Source organism: Ambystoma mexicanum, chromosome 6p (genome assembly GCF_040938575.1).
Source record: "Ambystoma mexicanum isolate Mex_15411 chromosome 6p, UKY_AmexF1_1, whole genome shotgun sequence".
In the NCBI taxonomy this organism is placed as follows: domain Eukaryota; kingdom Metazoa; phylum Chordata; class Amphibia; order Caudata; family Ambystomatidae; genus Ambystoma; species Ambystoma mexicanum.
In genome coordinates, this window is record NC_090935.1 from 967,425,389 (window position 1) to 967,452,785 (window position 27,397).

At 51.3% G+C, this 27,397-nt stretch overlaps 1 protein-coding gene across 1 annotated transcript in view; it reads left to right on the forward strand.

The window, feature by feature from the left end:
- SNX2 (sorting nexin 2) overlaps positions 1-27,397 on the forward strand; it is a 625,746-nt gene that overhangs the window by 428,219 nt on the left and 170,130 nt on the right. Inside the window, exons 9-10 of the mRNA XM_069625578.1 lie at positions 6,945-7,058; positions 7,219-7,312. Coding sequence (XP_069481679.1) covers positions 6,945-7,058; positions 7,219-7,312 — 208 coding nt within the window. The remainder of the gene's footprint in view (positions 1-6,944; positions 7,059-7,218; positions 7,313-27,397) is intronic.

Genomic DNA, 27,397 nt, shown 5'->3' on the forward strand with positions numbered 1-27,397 from the left:
GAGGAACCTCTCCCGTCGGGGGATCCTGAACCGGGACCTTCTGGTGTTCCCCCGCCCAAGAAAAGAAGGATTCACCCTCCACCTCCTTTTCAGCCGTCGCGCCCCGTCCAGCCCTCCTCCCCGTCCACCCGAGGGGATGATACGGGGACTGACACGGCAGCGACGGGTACGGACAACGAGGTATACGACGAGGATCTACTGTCGTCACCTCCCACCAGGGCTTCTCCGCCCGACGAGATTGGATCGTTCCACTCCATGATCGCCAGGGCATCCGAGCTTTTCCAACTCTGCCCTGAGGAGAAGAAAAAGGAAGGATTCCTTTATCAACGGCGCGAGGCCAAGAGGAAGACGGTCCTCGCGGTGCCTCTACTGGACGACATTTGGGATGAGGGCCTCGCCCTCCTCAAGAACCCTTCCACGACGCCAGCTAGAAGAGACCGGTACGAGAAGAAGTACCGGGTCCCGGACGCGCCCCCCCTGTGCCTCCGGGCGCAGCCTACCCCGGACTCCGTCGTCTCCGCGGCGGCCAGGAAGAAAGCGGGGGGGGTGCGGCCTCCACATCGACTTCCCCACCGGACGGCGAGGGAAAGAAATTGGACGCTATGGGACGCAGGGTCATCTCGTCTGCAGCGACGACGATTTAGGCGGCCAACGCCTTGGCTATCGTGGCCCGCTACGACAGGGAGCTATGGTACAAACTGGCTCCCCTGCTGGTCTTCCTACCGGACAACAAGAGGGCAGATGCCCTGGAGATCCTACAGGAAGGTGAGGTGGCGTCGGACCACGCCATCACTATTGCGACGGACATCGCCGACACTGGGTTTCGCCAGTTGGGCAACGGCGTGTGCCTTAGGCGGCGTGGATGGCTCAAGGCTACAGACTTCCGTCAAGACGTACAGACCAGAGTCCTGGACATGCCGTTCGATGGGAACAACCTGTTTGGGAAAACAGTGGACGATTCCCTTCAGGCCATTAAAGCGGACACTGAGACGGCCCGGGCCCTTGGGGTTCTGCAGCAACGACGGACGCCCTTTCGGAGCAGCGGAGGCAAGGGCGCCTCCAAAGGTTCCGGCGGCGGTTTCTCCACCTACCGTCAAGCGGCCCGCTCGTCGTCTCAGGAGGCCTACAGAGGACGAGGCAAGTCTGGCGGACCCCGCCGTCGTCGCCAAGGAGGTCAAGGCGGCAAAGCCTCATCGAAACAGGATTGAACCGGCCGTGGGGTCGGGCCCCCACCGAAGCACCCCGGTGGGAGGCCGGCTGGCGAGCTTCGTCAGCGTGTGGGAGTCCATCTCCACCGACCGTTGGGTGCTGGACGCCTTAGCCCGGGGCCACGCGCTCGAGTTTCAAAGAAGGTGCCCGCGCGTCCCCCCCGTGGCCAGGAAAGAGCTTCACGTCCCTCAGCTTCTCCTGGAGGTAAAGGCGATGCTCAGGAAGGGCGCCATCGAACTCGTCCCAAAGAGGCTTCGGGGCTCCGGAGTTTACTCGAGATACTTCCTCGTGAAGAAGAAGACGGGAGGATGGCGCCCCATCCTAGACCTGCGACGTCTGAACAAGTTCATCAAGGCGCAGAAGTTCCGGATGGTCACCCTCCAGCACGTCCTGGGGCAGCTGGAGGAAGGAGACTTCCTGTCGACGTTGGATTTGGAGGATGCCTACTTCCATATTCCCATCCTAAAAGGGCACCGAAAATTCCTCAGGTTTGTGGTCCAAGGGCGTCACTACCAGTTCAAAGCCCTCCCCTTCGGACTACGGTCGGCACCCAGGGTATTCACCAAGTGCCTTGCACCGGTGGCAGCGCAGCTGCGCCGCGAGGGGATCCACGTCTACCCCTACCTGGACGACTGGCTCATCCGAGCCAAGACGAGGGAGCTCGCCGTGGAGCACACGGCAAGGACCGTCCAACTTCTCACGGACCTGGGATTCTCCGTGAACTACGCCAAGTCCCACCTGGTACCCGCGCAAAACGCACTGTTTCTGGGAGCGAAGCTCGACACAGTGTCCCTTCTGGCCTCCCCGTCGGAGGAAAGGACCAGGTCCATCCTGGGCAAGGTACAGCGGATGTTGGTTTCTGACGCGGCCAAGGTGAGGTCCATCAAGTCCCTCCTCGGAATGATGTCTTCTTGCATCTACCTCATTCCCATGTGCAGGCTCCGGATGCGCCCCTTGCAGGAGTTCCTGGACGCGCGCTGGATCCAAACGACGGGCGGCTTCGAGGAGAGGATCACACTCGACGAGAGTTTCCGCCGAGCGGTCCGGTGGTGGGGCAACCGCGCGCATCTGACGGCGGGCATGGACTTCCAGACCCCAGACCACCAGGAGACAGTGACCACGGATGCCTCCCTGGAAGGGTGGGGAGCGCACACCGAAAATCTGCACGCGAGAGGCCTTTGGCTCCCGACGGAGAAGTCCCTCCATATCAACGTCCTGGAGCTCCGTGCAGTGTTCTGGGCCCTCAGTTCCTTCCTTCCGTCCCTCAAGGGCAAGGTGGTGAGGATCTTCACCGACAACACCACCACCATGTTTTACATCAGGAAACAGGGCGGAACCAGGTCCCCAGCGCTGTCCAAGGAGGCGCAGGACCTGTGGCATTGGGCCGTCGCCCAAAGGATGTTTCTGGTGCCGTTTCATCTGGCAGGGATAAAAAACACCATCGCCGACTCACTCAGCAGGGAGCTGCGCTCGTGCCACGAGTGGGAACTACGGCAGGATCTAGTGGATCGCCTCTTCCGACGGTGGGGCACACCCCAGATCGACCTGTTCACGACGGCGACGAACTCCAAGTGCCAGAGGTTCGCCAGCAGGTTTCCCCAGGCGAGGAGCATGGGCGATGCTTTCTCGTTCCCATGGGAGGGCCTGTTCCTCTACGCGTTCCCTCCTTTGCCACTGCTAATCCGGCTCGTCAACCAGCTCAAGAGGTCACGGTGCAGGATGATCCTCGTCGCACCTGCGTGGCCGAGGCAGATATGGTTCCCGGACCTTCTGGACTTGCCAGCGTCCCCGCCAATCAAGCTGCCGGTGGACGCGGATCTACTCTCCAGGGAAGGAGGCGCCATCCTCCACCACGACCCGAAATCGCTGAACTTGCAGGCCTGGCTCCTGCAGCGCTAGAGTTTGGAGGATACGACCTACCGGCCGACTGCAGAGAGGTTCTTGCAAAGGCCAGGGCGTCCTCGACTCTTAAATGCTACGGACACAAATGGAAGAGGTTCTCTGTCTGGTGCCACGCACAGAAGATTAACCCTCTACGGATTACGGCTCCCCAGGTACTGCCGTACCTGCTGACGCTGGCCAAAGCTGGACTGGCACACGCGTCCATCAAGATTCATCTTGCTGCGATCTCCCGATACACCAGAACCACGGGCCGGACGTCCTTGTGGTCTCATCGTCTGGTGAAAGAGTTCATGAAGGGACTGTTCAGATCGTTCCCGCCGGTGAAGGCTCCGGCCCCGGCGTGGGAGCTCAACGTGGTGCTGACCAAGCTCATGGGACCTCCGTTCGAGCCTCTGCACTCGGCCCCGTTGAAGTTTCTGTCGTGGAAAACAGCGTTTCTTGTGGCCATCACCTCCGCACGACGGTTGGGAGAGATCCAGGCCCTTTCCTGCAAGGCCCCGTACTTGACTTTTCACGACACGAGGGTAGTGCTCAGGACGCACCCCTCCTTCATGCCCAAGGTACCGTCGGACTTCCATCTCAACGAACCCTTGGTGTTGCCTGTGTTCTTCCCGTCGCCTTCGTCGCCGGCTGAGAGGACTTTGCACTCGCTGGATGTGGCTAGAGCGCTGAAGTTCTACGTGGACCGCACAAAGTGTTTTCGGAAGACGTCACAACTCTTTGTGAACTTTGGACCTGTCAATCAGGGGAAGGCTCTCTCGAAGGCTTCCATTTCCAGATGGCTCTCCGGCTGTATCATGGACTGTCATCGGTTGGCAAACCGACCGCTGCCTGGCCGTCCGAGAGCCCATTCCACCAGAGCGATCGCAGCTACCACGGCGTTCCTTTCTGGTGTGCCCCTGCTGGACATATGCAGGGCTGCTACGTGGAGGTCGACGCACACCTTCACAAAATTCTACTGCGTCGATCGGGATTCCAGGGAGGAGTCCAGGGTCGGCCAAGCAGTGCTGCGCAACCTGTTCGCCTGAGGTGAGCCTGGTGAGGAGGTAAGATACTTAATGTTGAGTTTGATGTACTGCTTAATGTTGAGCCTTTGCCACCTCCCGTGGTTGTGCATGTGTGTACTGCTATGTATTCTTTATTCATGAGCATGTGAATCCATGCCAGACCCCATGCTGGAGAAGGAACAAGTTACTTACCTGTAACTCTTGTTCTCCAGCATGGGTCTGGCATGGATTCACATGCGAACCCTCCCGCCTACCCCTCTGCGGCTCTTCACTTGGTCATACTGCCACTTCACGTGCTTCCAAATCTAAAGATGGCTGCCAGAGGCGGTGCTTAGGTAGAGGGCAGTCATTGGCTGTGGTCAGTATGACGCAGAGACCAGTGATTGGTTATTACTACGAAAGACAGATCAGAAACGAAACTGATACTGGTTTTTTCTTTACCGAGGATTCCCAGCCTGACGACGGGGAATATTCATGAGCATGTGAATCCATGCCAGACCCATGCTGGAGAACAACAGTTACAGGTAAGTAACTTGTTCCTTAGCTATGAGGGAACAGGTACTGTCAAAGCCAGTAGGTTCAGAGGAGTGCCTTTAGGAAGCCAGTACGGACAAAGTCAATAGTTCTGATGCACATCTTCTTAGATAAAGTCTTGAAAAAGTTAGTAAGTGCAGAAGAAATCACTGTAACTCAAGTGAGCTACTTTGTAGAGAGCACAAGCTGTTAGGCCAGTGCAGGTGAGTTGAGATCAGCTCCAAAAATATACTTCGTAAAACAGGAAGCACGACTTATGGCTAAAAGGGGAAAATCCCAAGCCCACAGTACCTGTGATTTGAAGAAAAATGTTTCAGTTGGATTCCTCCTTGCTACAGCTTGGCAGACCCTTGTTCCTGGCCTTGGTTGTGGTGACGAAAGGGAGGACGTCTGGCGGGCTCCTGCGGCAGTACTCTGGAGAGGAACTAACCAGCAATGGATTTCCTTTGTTTCAGCGGCACTTCAGTGTTTTAGTGCCTTTTCCTCAGCGTCGATGAAGAACGAAAACTCTGGTTGGAAGAAGCTTGCTCTCTGTCCTGGACTGAGGGGACTCTGGATCAGGATTTCCTGCTTCGAGAATGTCCTCTGGATGCCCACGAACATTTCGACAGATTCAGACTTCGCAAGACTATTCACTCGTCAGTGGTCACAGGACCCTTGGCATTGGGCTTCTGCAGCTCTGGTGAGGCAAGTCAGGGGTTGCGCCAAATGGAAGCTTGTCTTGAGGCTAGCTGGTCTCACCAGTCCAAGAGAGGAGGTCGTCCCATATGGGTCTTCCTAGTCAATATCAGAACAGGGGTCAGCACAGCTGCAGGGCGTCACCGTGCACTTTGCGGTCCAGGAGGGTGCTGCTGGTGTCTCGTCACGTCTTCGTCAGATGTTGCTCTCGATTGGTCGACTGTCCATCTTGTCCCAAAAATCTTGCTCTTTATGCAAGTTCCATTCATTCACAGCCTAGGCTGTCAATCACACAGCTGGCCAGCGGGCCAATCAGGACTGGTTTCACTCAATCACACCTAGAGACAAAGTTTCGGGACCCTCCTCACATCTTGCCTTTCCAGACACACTGGAGCCTGGGTGGGCTTTAGGCCCACCAAAGGCAAAACACCAAAGGGCTCAAACCGGTTTCAACTGAGTAAAAGCCAAGAAAGAACAAACAAACCAAAAATGGCAGAAAAAGACTGGGGACATTTTTGGAAAAATTGTCACCATGGGTGCTGTACTGCAGCTGATGGTTCAGCCTGCGGTAGAAATGCATATTGGTAGTAAAAGTAAACCACTGCCACCAGCCATTTAAAGTATGTTAGTGTAACAACAAAATGTTACATGAGAAACGGGATGGGGAATTACTAAGTAACCCCCAGCACTCGGCTTAGGGTGGTGTGTGCTGGTCCCACAAAGAAAAAGGTTAGACAGGGAACGGTAGTTCATCCAAGAAAACGTAATTAAACATTAATTTCCTAATGTGCTGGCTTTGATTACCCTCCTCAAAAGTGAGACTTGTGATAACTGATCATTCTGCGATAACTTTCGGACATGAGCATATACTATACAGTAATTTAATTCCGATTTTAAGCAGTTTGAAAACATTAATAAAATAAACTATGACGCTCCATTATTTTCTGGTTGTTTTCTTTAACTGTTTCGTTTCCAGCTGTTTTTACACTGTCCAGGACTTGGGGTTTATTTACAATTTGGCAGCGTCTTTGTTATGAGATGTTAGACATCATTAATGTGAAGTGTATTAAACGGTCCGTCTTTCCGTCACAATCCGTGCTTTGCATTGGTGTAATTCCTGGATTGTTTATTGAAAACATAAGACATTTTAGTGACAATGTAATAATCTTGATTGTTTTTAAAATAGTTGGGTTTCACAAAGGGGTCTTTATTAATGTAGGAATGAACACATTATGTGATTCTCCATAGTATTGTTAGTCTGCTTAATTGCAAAACATTATTTCTTCACAATGCATAGTGTGATTAGTGTCCCTCTGTTTTCTTTTGTTGTAGTTTTGCTGTTAAAAGCAGATCTACAGGTACATTTCTTTTTGTAATGACTTAAGAAACAGTGTATTTTTCAATCTAAATGTAGATGCCTTCTAAACAAATGGAAGGTTTATTCTTTTTTTGTTTTCCCTTGGAGACTTTAGAACAAGTATGAGAAATGGGTTGCTACTGTTTGGAAACGTATGAAAATGGGAAAACGCTGCCAACTGTTTTTGTTTCTTGTGCCCAGTGAAACTGCCTGCATTTTAAATTGTGTACATGCCCTTATTTGTCCTTCAATTGTAGCTGCCGAGAGCTGTTAGCACTCAGGCTCTAAGCGGAGCAGGAATATTGAGGATGGTCAACAAGGCTGCTGATGCTGTGAACAAAATGACTATCAAGATGAATGAATCTGATGCGGTAATAGCTTATTTTTCAACTTGTATAAGGAAATGAATGAATAAAGCTCAACTATTACATTTTGTGGATGCAGTGTGAGAAATAAAGTATACTGCTGTTTGTCTAGCTAGCAAGTGGCGGTGGTTTTCAAGTAATCTACGTTTTCTACTTTTTTTTCCAGTGGTTTGAAGAAAAGCAACAGCAATTTGAGAACCTTGATCTACAGCTTAGGAAGCTTCATATCAGCGTAGAGACCTTGGTCTGTCACAGAAAAGGTTGGTGCTTATCACAATTTTCTAATTTTCATTAGATTTGCAACATGCATTTAATATCACATAAAATTCAGTTGGTGTCCCACCAGTCACTTCAAATTGTATAGTTTAGTTAAACAGTACTGCAAGTCCTTTTCTCAAATCTGCTGTATAATCCTTGCCTAAAGCAACTATGCAGAACTTCCCTATATACTCCCTCACACCTGCTTCCTTGAAAGAAAGAGGCTGTTGCATGGGAATTGTAAACCACAAGACCTGTTGCACTGTGAGATGGAGTCCATTTCTCTCTGGAAACAGGTGCTCTAGTGGTCTTCCTTAAAGTCCGACTGACTTGGATCTGGTACACCATTGAGTTGAGCCCAATTTCTTTTCTGGTTACCCAGACTTGCATTCATAGCTAGAGTAGAGCACACATCTGGGGTTATGCTTCTGAGATCTTCCCTTGGTTGAGACTGCCTAACATTCACCACCGCCTACTAAGGTACGAAGGATCAGGGGACAGACCTCTACCCACAAAGAGCTAAAGTTACTGAATGTCAGACAGTGAGTGTGTCTACATCAAAGCAGAAGTCATTAAGAAGTTTGACCTGCTGTTGCTTGAGCCCACCTATGGTCCCTGGTCTATTCCAGTGGTCCCAGTTCTGAAATTCAGACCTACAGATTCACATTTGTGTGTGGACTAGAAGGGACTCAATGCAGTCAACAAGTTGGATGCTTACCCAAGTAAAGTGCTGAGAAGGTTTTGAGGACATTCAACCATACCCTCTGATGGCTTTTATCCCCCAGAGGCCTAGCACATTTAGGAAAATGCCCTTTTTGTTGAAAAATGCCGTGCCACTTTCACAGGATGATTAATTATGCCCTCACCGGACTGAATGCCTTTTGTATTGGCTGTATGGACGATGGCGGTAAATGGCTCAACCTGGGAAGAATCTTTTTTCATTTTAAGAGTATTTCGGGAGCAGGAGAAGATTGATTGGGCTGCGTGCGTTGTTGCTCCCTGCTGGGACATAGGGCTGTATCTCGCGGCCCCTCCGCACAACCTGCTGACCATGCATCAAAAGACCAGTGTGCATGAGAGGTGTCTCGTAGTGGCTTGGGCCCGACTGTGGCACCTTCTCTAAGATTAGAGGTATTGGCTCAATTAGGGGTTCTGCAAAGTAGGTGAATTTCTTTGGTGCAAAGCAACATCTGGGAAGCAAACTAAGTGATCAAGGCAAGGTGCACAATGAGCCTCTGTTCCAAGTCTAAGTCCTTGCTGTGGAGGATGTGGGGCCCTGTCTCTGGTGCAATCAGAGAAGCCTGGAACCATTGTTACACACCCTCTGGTTACACGCTGCTGCTTACACACCGACTGGATGGAAAAACATCTAGTACCCAGAAGAAAGAACACCAGGTGAATGTTGTGACAACTATGCAAACATGATGCAGGGGCAGGTATCCCTTAAACCATCCAGAGGGATGCGGTGATGATGAGGCGCCTTTGAAGGAAACAAGAACTGATCTTGCAACAAAGTGATTTACTAGTGATGGTACAGGAGATCAAAAGCAAAATCCATTAATAGGTTTCACCCTTTTGTATCAGAGATCAACAAAAGTGTGATGACTGTGGACAGTGGAGTAGGCAAAATTGAACAAAGCATGAATGACCAGGCAGACTTAATGGAAGAGAAAACCTTTGAATTCACAGTGCAACATGGTATTGGAAAAAAATAGCCACTGTGAAAACCACTCCTGAAGAAAAATCTGCAGCATGTGGAATTCTCAAGTGACCAACAGCTTGCATGTACATGCCAAACCTCCTCCTTCTGACACATCTAATCTTAGATGGGACACAGTCTACTCCAAATTCCATAAAAACAGACTATTTAGCTGATGTACTCACAAGAGGATTCTTTTACAGAACTGAAATAGTGCTTCACAGTCGTGGGGCTGAGCTTACATAGTTTCCAAATCTGATTAGGGAGACTATGGGCAAGGGTTGCCGGGTGTTGAAGGTGACAGTGGCATATGGAATATGCTCCACTGCAGTTGGATTTCAGCGCAAACAGGAAATCCAGAATAATAGAACATTTATAAACTGACCTGTATGAGCAAGAGGTACTCGTTAGTGGAGATGCAAGTGGAGTGGCACTTCTGAAACACGTTTCATAGAGCATGGCACATTATTCTGTTTAAAAATGCGCACAAAAAGAATGCCTACTGTCGCTTTGAATTCCCAGGAAGGGGCCGTAACCCAAGCCACATTTCAAAGCATGTATGATGTTAATGCTGGTGGGACTATTGGTACGGCAAAGAATTGGACGGTTAAACAGGCTCCGAAAGAACATCAGTGGCAGGAAGGGTGAGATGAAATAGGACCTTGCAAACTGTGTCTCACACAGAGTACCAAATGGTTGAAAAGGTGCCAGTGAGAGAGAGCCTGGGCGCCAGACCTTTGACTGATAAGGCAAGCTGAAAATAAACTTGTAATACTCCTTGTCCGTTGAATTCCAAAGAAGTCATGTACGTCAATTGGGTAAACAGCATGAAATAGAAGGAACAACCGAGAACAGGCACAGTGAAGAAGAAAATACCCGGAACTGAGGAGACGCTGACCAGGACAAGTAGGAAGGCGGGAACATAGAGAGTAGTGTCGGAACATGAATTGCGGAATACTGTGTTGACGTGTCATTCGCCTCGCTCCGACACCTCAAGTAGAACCAGGCAGTTTATGAACAGTGTAATGTGTGGAGCGGCAATGGTCTGAAATAACTAGACAGAAAATGTACAGAACGCCCATGTCGCGCTGAGGTCAAGGGGCGCTATATATGCCGACGACACCAAAGCGACCATGGGGCATTTCTGACAGCTCCATTCAGGAAAACTGCTTCTTTAAAAAAATACATTTTCATTTCGCACCATGCCGGATCTGACAAAGGCCTTATTTTAAAAAAAACTGGCAACTGCGGGTGCCACAGTCTGTCTCCAATCCTCCCCCAACCACACACCCCCTTCCCAAACAGGATCTGCTTGTAGTGTCTTGGAGGGGGACACCATTTATTTATTGGATATTTATAAGGCGCGTATACAAGACCATGTTTCAGAGCGCCACAAGGGAGCAAATTAACAACTAAATTGGCAATGAATAAATAGAAACAGACAGTGGTCCTACTAGGCCTTGTGACATTCAGAATGTGCAAGTGCAGTGAAAGAAAAAGGGAAAAAAAAGGGCGGGAGATGAGGTGGGGATAAGTGCTAGTGCTGGCAGAGGAAGTGCCAGAGGTGACCGTTGGGGAGGCAACAGGTAAGTACATGGGTGCAGATATCTCAGGTGGATAGGGTGGTCTAGTGCCCAACAGGTAAGTGCAGAGCGGGGGCAAACCACCCGACAGGCGGGTGTGGGCCCAAAGGGCAGTGTAGGGGGATTCTGGGGGCGATTGGGCAGAAGGCCAGGAACCTATTGGATTCTTGAGGGACCAGGCTGCCAATCTCTGGGACAAAAGGGATGGTTGGCATGGCACAAGAGGGGGGTGAGAGGGAAGAAGGAGAAGAGAGGTCTTGAGTTGTTTGCAGAACCAGAGGTTGTCTGGTTCAAGACAGAGAGAGAGGCTGTTGGATAGGAGGGAGCTAGCGGAGGAGAGAGATCTGCCCCCAGCTCTCGGCTTGTCGAAGCATTTGATCAGCAGAGAGTTGGAGCCAGACGATCGAAGGAAGGAGAGTATTTAGTGAGAGAGAGTTGCAGGTAGCATGGTACCCGGCCCCCGACAGCCTTGTGGATGCTTAAAAAGGTCTTGAATTTGATCATTTCAGCAACCGGGAGCCAGTGCAGAGTTTCAGAGCTGGAGAGATACAGTCCCACGGCTTGAGGCCAAGGATAAGTCTTGCAGCCCTATTCTGGACTAGTTGAAGAGGGGCAAAGCGAACAAAGAGGCAGGTTGAGGAAGAGGCTGTTAAAGTAGTGTAGCCTGGAGAGGACCAGAGCTCTAGAGACATTGAGCTTCTGGGGGAAGTTGAGAAAAGGGAGAATGCCCCTAAGGAGGTGAAGTAGTAAGTGAGTCTTCTTGGAAAGGTCCAAGATGTGAGGAGTAAAGGAGAGGGAGGATTCAGAGATGACCCCTAGGTTTCTGGCCTCAGTGGTCAAGCGGGAGGTGAGCCCACAGAGGACAGCCAGAGTGCAGGAGGGAAACTGGGAGCAGGTGTCTGGCATTAAGACAGAGATCATTGGAGTTGCACCAAGACAGAATAGCAGACAAGCCGTTGGGGATGATGGAGCTGAAGGAGGGGAGCTTGAAGAAGATGCGTCATCTGCGTAACTCTGGGAATGAGAGATGGGAGAGATCAGGTGAGCAAGAGTTTGCAGGTAGATGTTGAAAAGCCAAGGTGAAAGGATAGAGCCCTGGGCAACACCACGTGTAGAGAGCGGCGGTGGTGGTGGTGGTGGAGGAGGAGAAGGAGCCCAGGCGCACCTGGAAAGGGGGATCTGTGAGGAAGGTCGTCGACCAATTCAGTGCCCGGTCTGAGATACCAAGAGTACCTTGGAGCTGCTTTATGAGGATAGAATGATTGACAGTGTCAGAGGTGGAAGAGAGGTCAAGGAAAATGAGAACAGCAGGAGAGTAAGTCAAGATTTGCAAGCAGTTCCTCACAGGTGTTCAGGAGATCAGTTTCAGTGTCTCTGGATGCTCGGAATCCAGATTGTTGGTCATGTAAACAACCAACAAGCTCACTGTGTTGGGTCAGTTGTGGGGACAACCAACTTCTCCAGGAGTTTCCCAAGGAGGGGTGTAGTAGAGATAGGGCAGTAGTTGTCTGGACACTAGGGGTCGACTGAAGGCTTTTTAGGGTGGGAGTGCTTGAGAGAAGAGGGGGAAGAGTCAGATGCTAGGGAGTGGTTGCAGAAGTCGGCAAGAGATGGAGCAAGGGAGATCTTGTCCTTAAGGGTTCTGGAAGAACTGGGAGACACCTGTTTGGATGAGACCTTCATAGAGCAGACTTATTTAGAGATCTCATCTGTTGTGATAGGTGGAAGAGAGGCCAAGGGAGGAAAGAGGCAGGTGGAAGAATGGAGGAGGGGGAACAAGAGAGAAAGGTCAGAATGGCCCGAGTTTTAGAGGTGTAATTGGTGGGCAGTGCAGTACAGAGGGCCTTAGAAGGAAGAGGTGAGATGGAAACTGCAGATGGATTGCCTTTGCAGATTTTGAACAGTTCAGCCGTGTTGTTAGAGGCTCCAGAGATACAAGCCTGGATGTGAGCCCTCTACTTGGAGCGGATAGGGAGACAGTATTGCCTTTGGAGTAGGCAGTTGGCCAGTTTGTCAGAGGATGAGCCCAAGGTCTGCCACTTCATTCAGCAACTCTGCACTTGCGTTTCAAAGCAGCTAGATCAGAGTCGTACCAACTGTTACGCTTGGAGGTAGGTTTCAGGCGGGTCCTCATGACAGGGGCAAGAATGTCAAGAGTGTTAGTGATAGCAAGGTAAAGGTTGGTAAATACATAGTTGGTAGGAGAATCAAGAGAAGGTGAAGGAGGAGGGATGAAGGTGGAGGCAAACGCAGCAGAGGGTGATCGGACCAGGAGAGCAGGGTAGTGAGAGTGTTGTAGTGCAGGACTTCAGCAGAAATTAAGGCATCAAGAGTGTGTCTGGCAGAGTGGGGAGGGAGGGAGATCATGAAAGAGAGAAGAGGCAGAAACAGTGGAGTCAAGGTGGATGTTGAAGTCTCCAAGGAGTTCAGAGGTAGAGGCCAGAAGAGGTGGTGAAGTAAACCCATTCAGAAAGGAAGACACCAGGACAGGGGGCCTGTAGATGGTGGCAAGGGTGAGAGAGAGATAGTCTGGGGGACACCAAGTTTGCCGACAATACTTTCAAAGGAGGAGTATGGCCTTTGTGACGTGAGCCGGCTCTCTCCTCCTGGCTCCTGAATGACCCTGAAGTCAAAATGGAGACACAATCAGGCAGAAGGCAGTTCAGGCATACGAGTACTTCGGTGCTCAGGGGCGGCGGCCATGATGGAAGGTGGAAAAATGGCAAAAGCACAACACAGCCACTGGGCAAAGCGGGGCAATGCAGGCACCAAAGTCCAGAAGGAGGTAGAGAGAGCAACACGCAGGATTACTGTTTATGCCAGTCAGTGCAAACCAAGGCACTTCGAGAATGGCCAGAACACTGAACTAAAGAACAGTCAGTGGTCCACAAGGTCAAAAGAAGAAACGTCACTGCTCCATAGTCTACTCTGGGAAACATGAACCGCAGGTAACTTTTCCCACCCAATCCTCCATGCTGGAGAAATGGGATGCCTTTCGGCTAAATATGATTGATGGCGTATTGTGGGTCCACTGGGCTCAGCAGATGAGCTGGCATACCCCTAACAGTTCCTGACTCTACTCATTCGAGCTCTGCCACGGCTCCACCGTGCAAGGAAATACCTCGACGCTGCACCGCTCTCTTCCAACTCCAGCTCCTCATTCCATGGCGTCACTGGTGCTGAGATTCTTTGGGAGTATGCCCTACTCCCTAGGGGTGGGTTTGTCTTGTTTGGAAGGCATTTATGTTCAGGAAGGAGATCCCATCCCTTTTGTACTGGAATCCCTGTACCCCAGAGAAGTTAGAGACTTCACTGAGGAATTGTATTGAGGGAGGTGGGGGGGGGGTGAGACAGAATTGCTGGATCTTTGTGCTAACTTGCAAGAGACAAGTGTTCTGGATACTTCTCCAGGAGCCATCCAAGGTGGTTAAAAACCTTGGAATACTAATGGACAAAGAACCAACACTAGAAACCCAAGTCAATGCGATAGTTAAGAAATGCTTCTTCCGCCTTCACACAGTCAAGAAGTTACCCTTCCTATCCTTTACACACAGAACACTTATCTCGCTCTCGTAATGTCAAGAATGGACTACGCCAACCGCATCTGCCTGGGATTGCCAGATTACCGGTTGAGGAAGATTCAACAGATACAGAACGTAGCGGCAAGACTACTTAAACTTGCCAGAAGAGACCACATAACACCAGCACTAAGAACGCTGCATTGGCTGCCAGTCAAAAAGCAACTCTTCAAAACACTGCGCATAACATAAAGAGCAAGCCATGGCCAAGGAGCAGAGTTCAAACAGGAAGAATTCACCATCAACAAACCAACACAAACCCTAAAATCCAGCAACAACACCCTCCTTGTACTGAAACAACACTCAAAACAATCTGGAGTAACAGCATTCTTCTGCATAGCAGCGAAGCACAGGAACTCTTCCCCCTAACCCCCCAAAGGAAATAGGAATGACAGAGGGACCATCTCAACTTGAAGAAACTGTTAAAATAAAATGTCTCTTTAACAATCCTAAGAACAACCCAGGTAAGTGCCTCATCCACTTTCCTTCCCCCCCCCCTTTTTTCTTTCTGCCTCCCCCGAACCGCTCCCCGTACTTGGATTCCTTCCCCAGACCCCACCATGTCCTCCACCTGTGCTCAGTCTGCCTCCCCTCCCCTTGAGTGGCTGGCCTCCCTCAAAAGCTTGCCTCTTACCAGAGGAACCCAGGGCTGCCTTGTCTAGGCAGCCGTCCAGAGGCAAAGGGCAGCTCCTTTCTGGGCAGCTCATGACCATGGCTGCCCCTGTTCGCCCATGGACGAGCGACCAAGCACCCTACAGCTACAACTAAAGTAGGTGGCACAGGCGGAAAACCCTGCCACTTCTACACGATCACTGTCATATTATTACACTGACTAGATTACATGCTTCACTCCTAGATTGTCCAATAGAATTATTGGAAGTTATCTGTGTGCAGCACTTAGATGTATTTTGGGGGTAGAAAATGTCGCTCTTGGATGGATTTTTATTTGGGGATAGGAAATGTTAACTAACTATACCAAAATACTCCTCATACTCGCCCTCAAACTCCAAACTGTACACAACCCTACCTCTACCTCACTCACTCCACAACATCCAACATGAAACGAAACACAAAGCACATACCCCAACACTGCATGATGGCTACCACACAAAAAAGCAACAACGCTCAATGACCGGTTTTTCCAAACTGAAGCTGCCAACAGCACATCAAAGCGCTCTTGCTCTTCTCCCTCTCAATCCCACTAACAAACCGCCCCACAACCCTCCTTCCATTGCAGATCTGCCAGAGTGCCAAGAGACCACGCAAGAGGCAGTAGTACGTGGTACAAGACCACATAACACGACTTTTACATGCTCCTTACTCCTACACCTGTTAAAACCTCAATGTTGCTTTCGAGGCCCGCCTGATGGCTAAAGTGGTTGGGACCCTAGGGTTGTCTTCCCCTTCTAAACCCAAGGTGCAATATGAGCTGACGGACATTCTTGATTGAGGTTCTCATAGGGAGACCCTTCAACGCAGCAGTCGAGTCTCCAGTCCTTGAATTATGGTCAAAACCAGCTCTGGTGCCGACTGAGAACTGGGATTTGGCAAAGAAACCGAGGGCAGTACTTCTGTTTTTCACACACCTGAGAACCTGGTAGTCCGCTGCAAGCCAAAATACGTCTTTGCCTTCATTGCCTCTGGACAGGGAGAGTAAGAGGATTGATGATGTGTACATGTGCATTATAAATGACCTATCATATCATGCCTGGTGAACGTTTGTTTGCTTAGGCAGCCATCAATCGCTCCTGTGCCATGGCCACATTCTGTCCATCTGTGGTCTGCCGTCTCAGGGGTTGCAGAACACCTCTCTGCAGGAGATCAAAGGGAGGGTTTTAAAGCCCTAGTCAAGGATGACAAGCATCCTGACACAAATGCTTGTCAGGCAGCAAACTTTGTGGATTGGACGATGGTCATGGGAACGTTATTGAGGAGGTAGGTACTCGTGGTTTAGAACCTCTGGTTTCCCCCCAGATATCCAGGCTATACTCTGGGCCATGCTGTTTGATGGCAACAAGTTATTTAGGACTAAAGCCCAATGAATCACTCCAGAAATGTCGGTGCTCCAAAGCTACTGCCAAATCTCTAGACCTTGTGGTTCAGCAGCAACATCCAGTGTCGCACACAGGCAGGTGTAGGGTTTTTCGCCCCTTGTTAGGGAGAATTTTCATTTCTGTGCTAATTTCCTCCCACCTTGGAGACCCCCAGCTCTTTTGCTGGATTTGGAACTTTAGAATTTTAACTCCAGAGTGAGTGGGACCTTTTTCTCATTCCCTCTTGTGCTTTTCCCTGACTAGATTTTATGTTTGACAAACTCCATAGGCATCTGCCTTTTTGTATGGTGACACACACCTTCAGTGCAGTGTCACTGTGATTTCTCTTAAGGTTTAAATACCTTTTCTTGGGTGAACTACTGTTCCCAAGAATAGTAAGGTGAATTGATCTTACCTTTTTCCTTTGTACGTCCAGCGCACACCATCTTATGTGGAGTGCTGGCGGGGTTACTTAATAGCCCCTTATATTACTTTCTCATGTAACATTTTTTGTTGCCCTCACAACTTTAAATGGCTGGTGGCATTGGTTTATTTATTACTACCATTGTGCTTTTTTACCGCAGGCTGTACCCTCAGCCGTATTAAAGCACCCATGGGTGTCAATTTTGTCAAAATTGACCTGGCCTCTTTTCGCCATTTTCTGTTTGTGAGGTCTTTCTTGGCTTTTACTCTGCGCATTGAGACAGGTTTGAGCCCATTGTGTGTTTTTACCTTTGGCAGGCTTCAGCCCTAAAGCCCACCCCTGGCTCCAGTGTGTCTGGAAGGGCAGGAAGTGAGTGAGGTTCCCGAAACTCACCCGTCCTTTGTCTCTAGGAGTGCCTGAACGAAACCAGTCCTGATTGGCCGGCTGGCTGTCCTGGAAGGACAACCACCCTGCTGTGTAATTGACAGCCTAGGCTGTTGATGAATGGGAAACTTGCTTAAAAGGCGAGAGTTTTGGGACTAGAGGTAGAGTCGACCACTGGAAGAAACATCTGAAGCAGAAATCGTGAAGAGAAGCCTGCTGCAAATTCCTGGACCTCAAGTACCGGGGAAGCCCTGCTGCTGTGCTGACCTCCTTTTTTATATCGACAGAGAAGCTCCGAAGGGGCGACTTCTTCCCTTGGGTTAGTGGGACTAACTAACCCCGAGACAAACTCCACTTTGGCGCAATCCCCGACTGGCTGTGCCTCTCCGTTGCTGCAGAACCCCAATTCCAGGGGTCAAGTGTCCATAACGAAGTGCAACGTCTGCCGCAGAACAAGTCCAGCTAAAAGCTCCAGGATCCTCCGAAGTACATGCCAGAAGCAGGAAATCCTCATCCACAGTCCCCTCACCAAAGTCCAAGACCGAGGGAGCAAGTGAAGTCCAACCAGAGATATTCGTTCTGCATCAGTGCTGTTTGTGAAGTGCTGAAACGGCGAAGAGCCGCTGAATCGAAGAGAGTCCGTAGCTGCCAAAGTCCTTCCCAAGTACTACCGCATGAGCCCTCCAGACGTCCTCCCATCTCGTCTCCACTGAGGCTCAGGAACCAGGGTCTGCTTGGCTATAGCATGACGACCTCCAGCTGGAACACTTTCTTCAAACCAGAGGTACTTTTTGGGATTGGGGTACTTACCTTCTCGACTTAAGTCATGCTTTCTCACTTGAGATATGTACTTGCTTAGCTTTCTGAGTTGATCTCAACTCCCCTTGCACAGGATCAAATAGATTGTGTCCCTTCATTGATTCTATTTGAACTATCTGACTTTGTGAAATACTTTTATCCAAGAAGTGCATCAGAACTATAGACTTTGGCCAATTGACTTTGGCTGTCCTGGCTCCCTAAAGGCACATTTCTGAATCCATTGGCTTTGGCATTGCGTGTCCCTTCATAGGTTATAATTTGTTGAACACTTACTGCTGGGAAAGGATTACATAGATTTCATTGGAGGATTCAAACTGTCTTCCTGTTATAAGAAAGTATGTTCTAACCTTTCTATTTTTCTTTAACCCTTCCTTCCTGAAGCTCAGAGTCTAAAAAAGTAAATTGGTATTATATATAAATGCAATACTATCCCTGTTATTGAAGTCGTCACTTCTGGGTGTAGGAAAAATGTATTAGCATATCCAAAGAGTATTCACCAACTTTATTGACTGTTGAAAATTTATTCCAATTTTTGCTTGACTGTTACAAACAACGCCTTATTAAAGAATGCTTAAACTAAAACTTGATGTGCAAATAAATATATATTTGTAACTGAAACCCTGAGAGTGCAAGCGTTGCTTGGTTATTTGTATTGACCGATTTCATCTGTACAGCTCTACAGCTCACATTTACCACTCTTGAGATGGGCCGGCTGGTCAGTCACACTACCAACTTGTGTAGTACAGACCTATACCAAAAGGTGGGTTACCCAATACCGAGCAGATACATATTGTGTAGTCTGAGTGTGACTGCACCAATTCTTACCTAACAGCACTTCACCTCCTACGCTCACAGGGGCAAAGCTCCCTCTGGCAAACAAATGCAGCGCCGTGTGGCAAGAGGTAAAGGCGGAGGTGTTCCAAAAGGAGGCTCGTCAGCTTCCACTGTGCCCTCCTTACCCCCGATTGTGAAACCCCTGTGAAACACACTTCTGCCACTCTTCCCCTGTTGGAGGCAGGATTTCCCAGTATGGCAAGCAATGCAGCCTTAACACTTCAGATGCTTGGGCCTTACAGATTTCTCACCAGGGATACTGACTCCCCTTTGTTCAACGCCCTCAAAGTCATTCCCCAACTAAGCATTGCTTCCCTCCACACCCCCCACCCCCACACCCTTCCTTTTCTACGAGGTTTGTCAGCTTCTTGTGAATGGTGCCGTAGATCCTGGTTCCTGCTCTAAATGAGGCATGGGTTGGTACTCCCCTTTTTCAAGCGGCAAAGAAAGATGGCTTACGTACTATACTGGATCTGACTTTGGAACCTATACCTACGCAAGGACAGGTTGAAGATGGTTACCCTTGCTCAGATCCTTAAAGCCTTCGACCTGCAGGACTGGCTTGTCTTGCTAGATCTCCAGGATGCCTACTTACATGTGCCAGTCCACCAGAAGTACAGTAAGTAACAGGGATTTGCAGTGGGACATTGCCACTACCAAATTCAAGGTCCTGCCATTCAGTCGATCGTCGGCACCCAGGGACTTCACCAAGCTGCAGTCAGTGTTAGCGACTCTCCTCAGAAAGTAAGACCTTCATGTCTTTCCCCATCTGGATCACAGGCTCATGGCAGCATGTAAGGAACACATGGTGGCAACAGTAAAGACGGACACAAGTGATCACAGTTCAAGTGTGTTTATTAAACGGTATATGCAGGTTGGAAAAATGCCTAATCTAAACCTAAATCTAAGATGGGAGCAAGATATGACCATCAAATAATAAGGCAGTCCCAGTGGCGTCTTTGTCAAAAATAAAAGGGCCTATACTAAGAAAAACCTATTGCCAATCCTTCCGCTAAATACAGAGTGTGGGATAGGGTTCACAGGAAAGAAAGAAGCATTCACAACTAATAAGTTGGGACGCAGTAGTCCGTGTCTCCCTTACCCACGTTTTGAGCACAGGACAAGGCGGGACTCCGGAGCACAGCACACGCTCCACCTTTCCCAGCCCAAGCTAACAGTTCCGCTCTCAACTCTTAGAGCCTTCGGTGGTTAAGTCCCTTTTCTACAAAAGTCTCTTGCCTCCAAGGATCTGATGGGTTTCAAAATAATAAAGTTCCCCAGCATGGGGTCTGGCATGGATTCACATGCTCATGAATATTCTCCGTCGTCAGGCCGGGAATCCTCAGTAAAGAAAAAATCAGTATCAGTTTCGTTTCTGATCTGTCTTTCTCAGTAGTAACCAATCACTGGTCTCTGGGTCATACTGTCCCCAGCCAATGACTGCCCTCTCCCTAAGCCCCGCCTCTGGCAGCCATCCTCAGATTTCTACCCCACGCTCAAGTGTTGGGAGTCCTCGTGTTTAGCTCTCGAGCTTTTGCTGCGTTTTCGCGCTTTTTTCAAAAAGAATTTCTAATTTTTCGGTCAAATAGAGCCTCAAGCTCCACCGTCTCTACACCCGATTAACGGGGATCCTTGTCGAATTTTTCTACGCCCCTCAAGGGTGAAGATTTCGTTGGGTTACACTTCTTGGAGGAGTCCAGGAGTTTCTGCGGCCTACCCGAACATGGCCCAGGAGAAGGGAAGCTCGATGCCCGGAAAGCTGTTCAGGTTTGCCCTGGATGCCAGCTGCAGAATGTGTTCAAGGAGGACGAACACTCGAAATGTCTCTACTGCCTTCATGAGGACAAAACGCACGTGGAGAAGGACTGTGCGTTTTGCAGGAACATGTCGGAATGGACCATCAAGGACCATCACCTTCGTCTCACCAACTGGGTGGAAGGAAAGAGCCTGTCAGGTGAGAAGAAGAAGTCAGAGCGGTCTTCTAAGTCCTGTGAGGGCGCCCCGGCAACGGGGGCCCAACAGAAGGCAAAGCACCGCAAGTCAGCGGGTACTGGGAGCGCCAAACGGTCGGGCTCCTTGGCTGCCAGGCAGGACGCATCCTCTCCAGCGCCATCAACCACGAGCCAACGCTCTGGCTCAGGGAAGAGGAAGGCCGAGAACCCGGCAAAGCTTCTGGAGAGGCCCCGGTCGAGTTCGAAGGATCCAGCCGAGGGGGAGCGAGGAGGTGACCCTCCCCCCCCCCCCCCCCCCCAAGGTGAAGGCCACAGGCCCACAGAAGTTGGTAAAGGCCTTGATTCACCCGGCCAAGGCCTCTATCGAGGAAGTCGCGGTGGCCCTGGCACAGCCTGTGGAGGCTACACCAGTGGAGGCAACCTCGGGGCCCAGAGTCTCCCTGCCTCCGCGGAGGGAAGCCTCTTTCAGACCCATCGAAAAGACCCCCGTGAAGACCGAGGCGGAAAAAGAGGGGGGGGCCGGTGGCCATTGTGGACACGGACACAGCATCCGAGGAGGAGCTGGTAGAAGTCTTAGAGGGCCTCGACGAGAGCGTCGAAGAGGCCCGTTCCCACGGGAGGGATCCTGACGAAGGGGACAAGAGCGAAGGCGGCACCGGCGAGGGTCCTAGTCACCCGTCGCTTCCGGAGCCGCAGGACAACTCAGCGGCCATTTTGTTGGCATTACAATCCTTATGTTCAGAGATAAGGACGAGATTGCCCTTACCACTGACGGAGGAACCGGAACCAGGCTCGACGGAGGAGCCAGAGCCAGGCCCGGCGGGAAGTCCCCCAAACAAGAAAAGACTGATCTATCCAGCCCCGCCTTTTCAGCCCTCGCGGCCTACTCAACCTTTGCCCACGTCCCCCGTCCCTGGGGATAACACGGGAACGGACACGGCCACGACGGGTACCGATGACGGCGGCGGTGACGACCGGACAGACCTCCAATCGCCCCCAGCCCAGGCCTTCCGGCCCGACGAGATTGGATCTTTCCATGCAATGATCACCAGGGCATCCAAGCTTTACCAGCTCTGCCCTGAAGAGAAGGAAGGTTTCCTTTAGCAACGGCGCGAGGCCAAGAGGAAAACAGTCCTCGCCGTGCCTCTGTTGGATGACATCAAGAACCCGTCTATGACGCCTGCCAAGAGGGATCGGTACGAGAAGTACCGGGTCCCCAACGCGGCCCCTTTGTGCCTTAGGGCACAACCGACCCCTGACTCAGTCGTCTCAGCGGCGGCCAAGAAGAAATCTGGGGGAGTGGGGGGCATCGGCCTAAACGTCAACTTCCCCGCTGATCGGCAAAGGAAGGAAGCTGGACACAATGGGAAGGCGAGTTATCTCGTCGGCGGCAACAACGATTAAGGCGGCCAATGCCCTCGCGATCGTGGCCTGCTACGACAGGGAATTATGGTACAAGATCGCCCCCCTGCGGGACTTCCTACCGGACGACAAGAGGGCCGAAGCCCTGGAGATCTTGCAAGAAGGCGAGGTGGCATCGGACCACGCCATAACGGTGGCAACGGACATTGCCGATGCCGGTTTCCGCCAGCTAGGCAACAGCGTTTGCCTTAGACGACGAGGGTGGCTCAAGGCGACGGATTTCCGCCAGGACGTACAAGCCAAGGTTTTGGACATGCCGTTCGACAGGAACAATCTGTTTGGGAAAACAGTGGATGAGTCCCTCCAAGCCATCAAGGCGGACACAGACAGCTAAGGCCCTAGGCGTTCTCAGGCAACGAAGGCCGTCCATTCTCCATTCGGAGCAACGGAGGCAAGCAGGGTGCCTCCAAGGGATTCGGCAGTGGCTCCTCTACGTACCGCCAAGCGGCCCGCTCCTCGTCGCGTGAAGCCTATAGAGGACGAGGCAAGTCGGGTGGACTCCGCCGTTGTCGCCAGGGAGGCCAAGGCGGCAAGGTGTCCTCCAAGCAAGATTGAACTGACCGTGGTGTCGGGCCCCCACCGAAGCACCCCGGTGGGAGGCCGGCTGGCGAAGTTAGTCAGCGTGTGGGAGTCCATCTCCACCGACGGTTGGGTGCTGGACGCCCTGGCCCAGGGGCACGCCCTCGAATTCCTAAAAAAGTGCCCCTGCATTCCACCCGTGGTCAGGAAGGAAAATCACGTCCCTCAACTGCTATTGGAGATAAGGACGATGCTCAAAAGTGCCATCGAGCTCGTCCCGAAGAGGCTCCGGAGTATACTCCAGGTACTTCCTCGTGAGAAAGAAGACAGGAGGATGGCGACCCATCTTGGACCTGCAACGACTGAACAAGTACATCAAGGCACAGAAGTTCCGGATGGTCACTCTCCAGCATGTGCTGGGACAGATGGAGGAGGGCAATTTCGTGTCGTCGTTGGATTTGGAGGATGCATACTTTGACATCCCCATTTTAAAAGGACACCGAAAGTTCCTCAGGTTCGTGGTCCAAGGGCGGCCCTACCAGTTCAAGGCCCTCCCGTTCGGCATGAAATCTGCACCCAGGGTTTTCACCAAGTGCCTCGCTCCAGTGGCGGCGTGGCTGCGCCTACAGGGGATCCACGTCTACCCCTACCTGGACGATTGGCTCATCCGCGCAAGGACAAGGGAGCTCACCGTGGAACACACATCGATGACCATCCAGCTACTCACGGACCTGGGGTTCTCCATCAGCTTCCCCAAGTCCCACCTGGTCCCTTCGCAAGTCGCACTGTTTCTGGGAGCCAAGCTCGACACAGTGGTGCGTCTGGCCTCACCGTCGGAGGAAAGGACAAAGGCCATCCTAGGCAAGGTACAGCGTCTGCTGGCCACGGACGTGGCCAAGGTGCGGTCCATCAAGTCCCTCCTCAGGATGATGTCCACTTGCATATATCTCGTGCGCCTGTGCAGGCTTCGGATGCGCCCTCTACAGGAGTTCCTCGACGCCCGCTGGATACAAGCAACAGGCAGCTTCGAAGACAGGATTCCTCTCAAGGAGACCTTCCGTCAAGCGATCCGGTGGTGGGGCACCCGCGCTCATCTTGCGGCAGGAACAGAGTTTCAGACCCCCGCCCACCAGGTGACGGTGACGACGGATGCTTCCCTGGAGGGGTGGGGAGCGCACACCGGAGATCTCCACGCGAGAGGCCTTTGGCTCCCGGCAGAGAAGCCGCTCCACATGAACATCCTGGAGCTCCGGGCAGTGTTCTGGGCCCTCAGGTCCTTTCTCCTGTCCCTTAAGGGCAAGGTAGTGAGGATCTTCACCGACAACACCACCACAATGTTTTACATCCGGAAGCAGGTGGAACCAGGTCCCCAGCCCTATCCAAGGAAGCCCAGGATCTGTGGCATTGGGCCGTTGCTCAAGGGAGGTTTCTGGTGCCATTTCATCTGGCAGGGATAAAAAACACCATCGCCGACTCACTCAGCAGAGAGCTGCGCTTGTGCCACGAGTGCGAACTACGCCAGGACCAAGTGCACTGACTCTTTCAGGATGGGAGGAAAACCCCAAATGGACCTGTTCGCGACGGCGACAAACTCCAAGTGCCAGAGGTTCGCCAGCAGGTTTCCCCAACCGAGGAACATGGACGATGCTTTCTCATTCCACTGGGACGGCCTGTTCATATATGCGTTCTTGCCGTTGCTGCTCCGACTCCTCAACCAGCTCAAGAAGTCCCGGTGCAGAATGATCCTCGTCGCACCGGCGTGGCCGAGACTGATCTGGTTCCCGGACCTTCTGGACTTGTCAGCGTCCCCACCAGTCAAGCTGTCGACGGACACAGATCTTCTCTCCAGAGAAGGAGGCACCATTCTTCATCACGACCCAGAGTCGCTGAACCTGCAGGCCTGGCTCCTGCAGCACTAGAGTTTGGAGGGTACGATATCCCAGCCGACTGCAGAGAGTTTCTTGTGAAGGCCAGGGGGTCCTCAACTCTCAAGTGCTACGGACATAAGTGGAAGAGGTTCTCTATCTGGTGCCAGGCACAGAAGATTAACCCTCTGTGGATTACGGCCCCTCAAGTGTTGCCGTACCTGTCGCTAGCCAAAGCTGGACTATCTCACGCTTCAATCAAGATACACCTGGCAGCGATTTCCTGATACACCAGGACTACAGGGCGGGCATCCCTGTCGTCTCATCGCCTGGTTAAGAAATGTATGAAAGGACTGTTTCGATCATTCCCGCCGGTGAAGGCACCAGCCCCGGTGTGGGAGCTCAACGTGGTGCTGACCAGGCTCATGGGTCCGCCATTCGAGCCGTTGCATTCGGCCCCGTTGAAGTTTCTGTCGTGGAAAACAGCGTTCCTGGTGGTCATCACCTCCGCACGACGCGTGGGCGAGATCCAGGCGCTATACTGCAAGCCTCCATACCTGAGGACGCACCCCTTCTTCATGCCCAAGGTGCCGTCGGACTTCCATCTCAACGAGCCCTTTGTGTTACCAGTCTTTTTCCCGTCGCCTTCGTCGCCGGCCGAGAGGCCTTTGCACTCGCTGGATGTAGCTAGAGCGCTGAAGTTCTACGTGGACCGAACAAAGAGTTTTCGGAAGGACATCACAGCTGTTTGTGAACTTTGGACCTGTGAACCAAGGGAAGGCTCTCTCGAAGGCTTCCATTTCCAGGTGGCTCTCCGGCTGCATCATGCACTGTCATCGGTTTGCAAACCGACCGTTGCCCGGCTGTCCGAGAGCCCATTCGACCAGAGCCATCGCTGCTACCACGGTGTTCTTGTCTGGTGTGCCCCTACTGGACATCTGCAGGGCTGCTACGTGGAGGTCGACGCACACCTTCACGAGATTCTACTGCGTCGACCGGGAGTCCAGGGTCGGCCAAGCAGTGATGCGCAACCTGTTCACTTAAGGTGAGCCTGGTAAGAAATGCTTAATGTTGAGTTTTGATGTAATGCTTAATGTTGAGCCTTTGCTACCTCCCGTGGTTGTGCATGTGTGTACTGATATGTATTCTTATATTCATGAGCATGTGAATCCATGCCAGACCCCATGCTAGAGAAGGAACAAGTTACTTACCTGTAACTGTTGTTCTCCAGCATGGGTCTGGCATGGATTCACATGCGAACCCTCCCTCCTACCCCTCTGCGGCTCTTCACTTGGTCATACTGCCACTTTACGTGCTACCAAATCTGAGGAAGGCTGCCAGAGGCGGGGCTTAGGGAGAGGGCAGTCATTGGCTGGGGGCAGTATGACCCAGAGACCAGTGATTGGTTACTACTGAGAAAGACAGATCAGAAACAAAACTGATACTGATTTTTCTCTTCACCGAGGATTACCGTCCTGACGACGGGGAATATTCATGAGCATGTGAATCCATGCCAGACCCATGCTGGAGAACAATAGTTACAGGTAAGTAAGTTGTTCCTTCCTTTCTGCTTACACATTGGGTGATACCTTTTCACCCCTTGATTTCCCTCCTCTGGGCTCAGACCCCTCTCGAATGTCAGCCTGCCTCCATCTGGTTCACTACGGCTTTTAACACAATCTCTCTGCCATTCAGAAATCTTAATGTTGTTTTAAATAGTTCACTGTGAACAACCCTCTGCCGGATTCACTCTTGTCAACACACTATAGATTGGCAATTCAGACGTTGCCCCCTCTTCATCGGCATCCCCCCGTCGGGTTCACTCTTGCCAACTTTTGCAATTCACACAGTTCTTACGATGTGGAATTCACTTCACTTTCTTCTTTCGTGAGTCGAAGAATTTCGACTGTACGGAGGATTTTACTAGACAATGTATGAGACTTTGACCCTCTTCTTACGCCGTTCCCAAGGCCTTCTGGTATCGGTAGTTTCAACCATGGGGTAATCGCCCAGAGTTTCTCAAGTGAACACCCACGTGGTGTCTGAATCCTCTGTAGCTGATTTTCCCCTCTCCTATCAAACAAACAGTTCTTTGTACTTTCTTCAATTAGCCGTTTTGCTACTATTGTTCAAAAACAGTTCGGTTTCTTATCGGCTCGCCCCTCGACTCACCAGCTGTGATGAACTGCATGGTTTTTCTTGTCTCTGGAGTCGAAGCCGGTACCACGGTGGCAAGCATCTCCCCCTCGGCTTGGTTGTCAGCGGAGGAGGGCCTTGTGTACTGTTGACATCTGCTGCAACACACGCTGGCTATTGTTCCCGGTCTTATAATTCCTTCTGTGGAGGTTACACAGACTTGGCTCGGAAAGGGCAAGGTCGCTTCCCTCCTTGTCACCGTCTCGGTTTGCGCCGTCTTTCTCTTCCTCTTGAACTGCTGGGCTGAGTTAGCCTTCTCTTTGTGCGGTCTGCCTTGCTCATATTGTGCTCCCCTTTTTATGCATGTGGGGAAGGGAAACGGCCTTCCGGCATGTGCGATTCTGGTCAGTTGCCAGACTTTGCCTGACCCTGGGGTTCGGACATGTCGGGTAAATGGCTTTGGTGTTTTTCCGTCATTTTTAGTGATGTATGAGTATCCTATGGGGTAGGATGGGGAAAAGGTATAAGAATGGGGGTACTGCGACCCACCCATCTGTGTCCCACTTCCACTCCCCTAGACCCCCCAATCCAGGTGATCCTCTCTTACTGGTCCACCCCCAGGAACTGGATCCAATAGCGATGGCCATGTCCTGTCCACGGGTGATCTTGTCTAAACTTTTCTAATTCTCTGTGCACCCTGTCCTTGTTTTTCTAGTGTTAGCGCCATTCTTTCATTCACCCCATCTTGTAACTCCTTAGCAATATTTTGATTAATTAAATTAATTTTCTCTAAAGAAAAGGGGTACACTGCGTGAAGTTACAACTGCAGCGTAACTTTT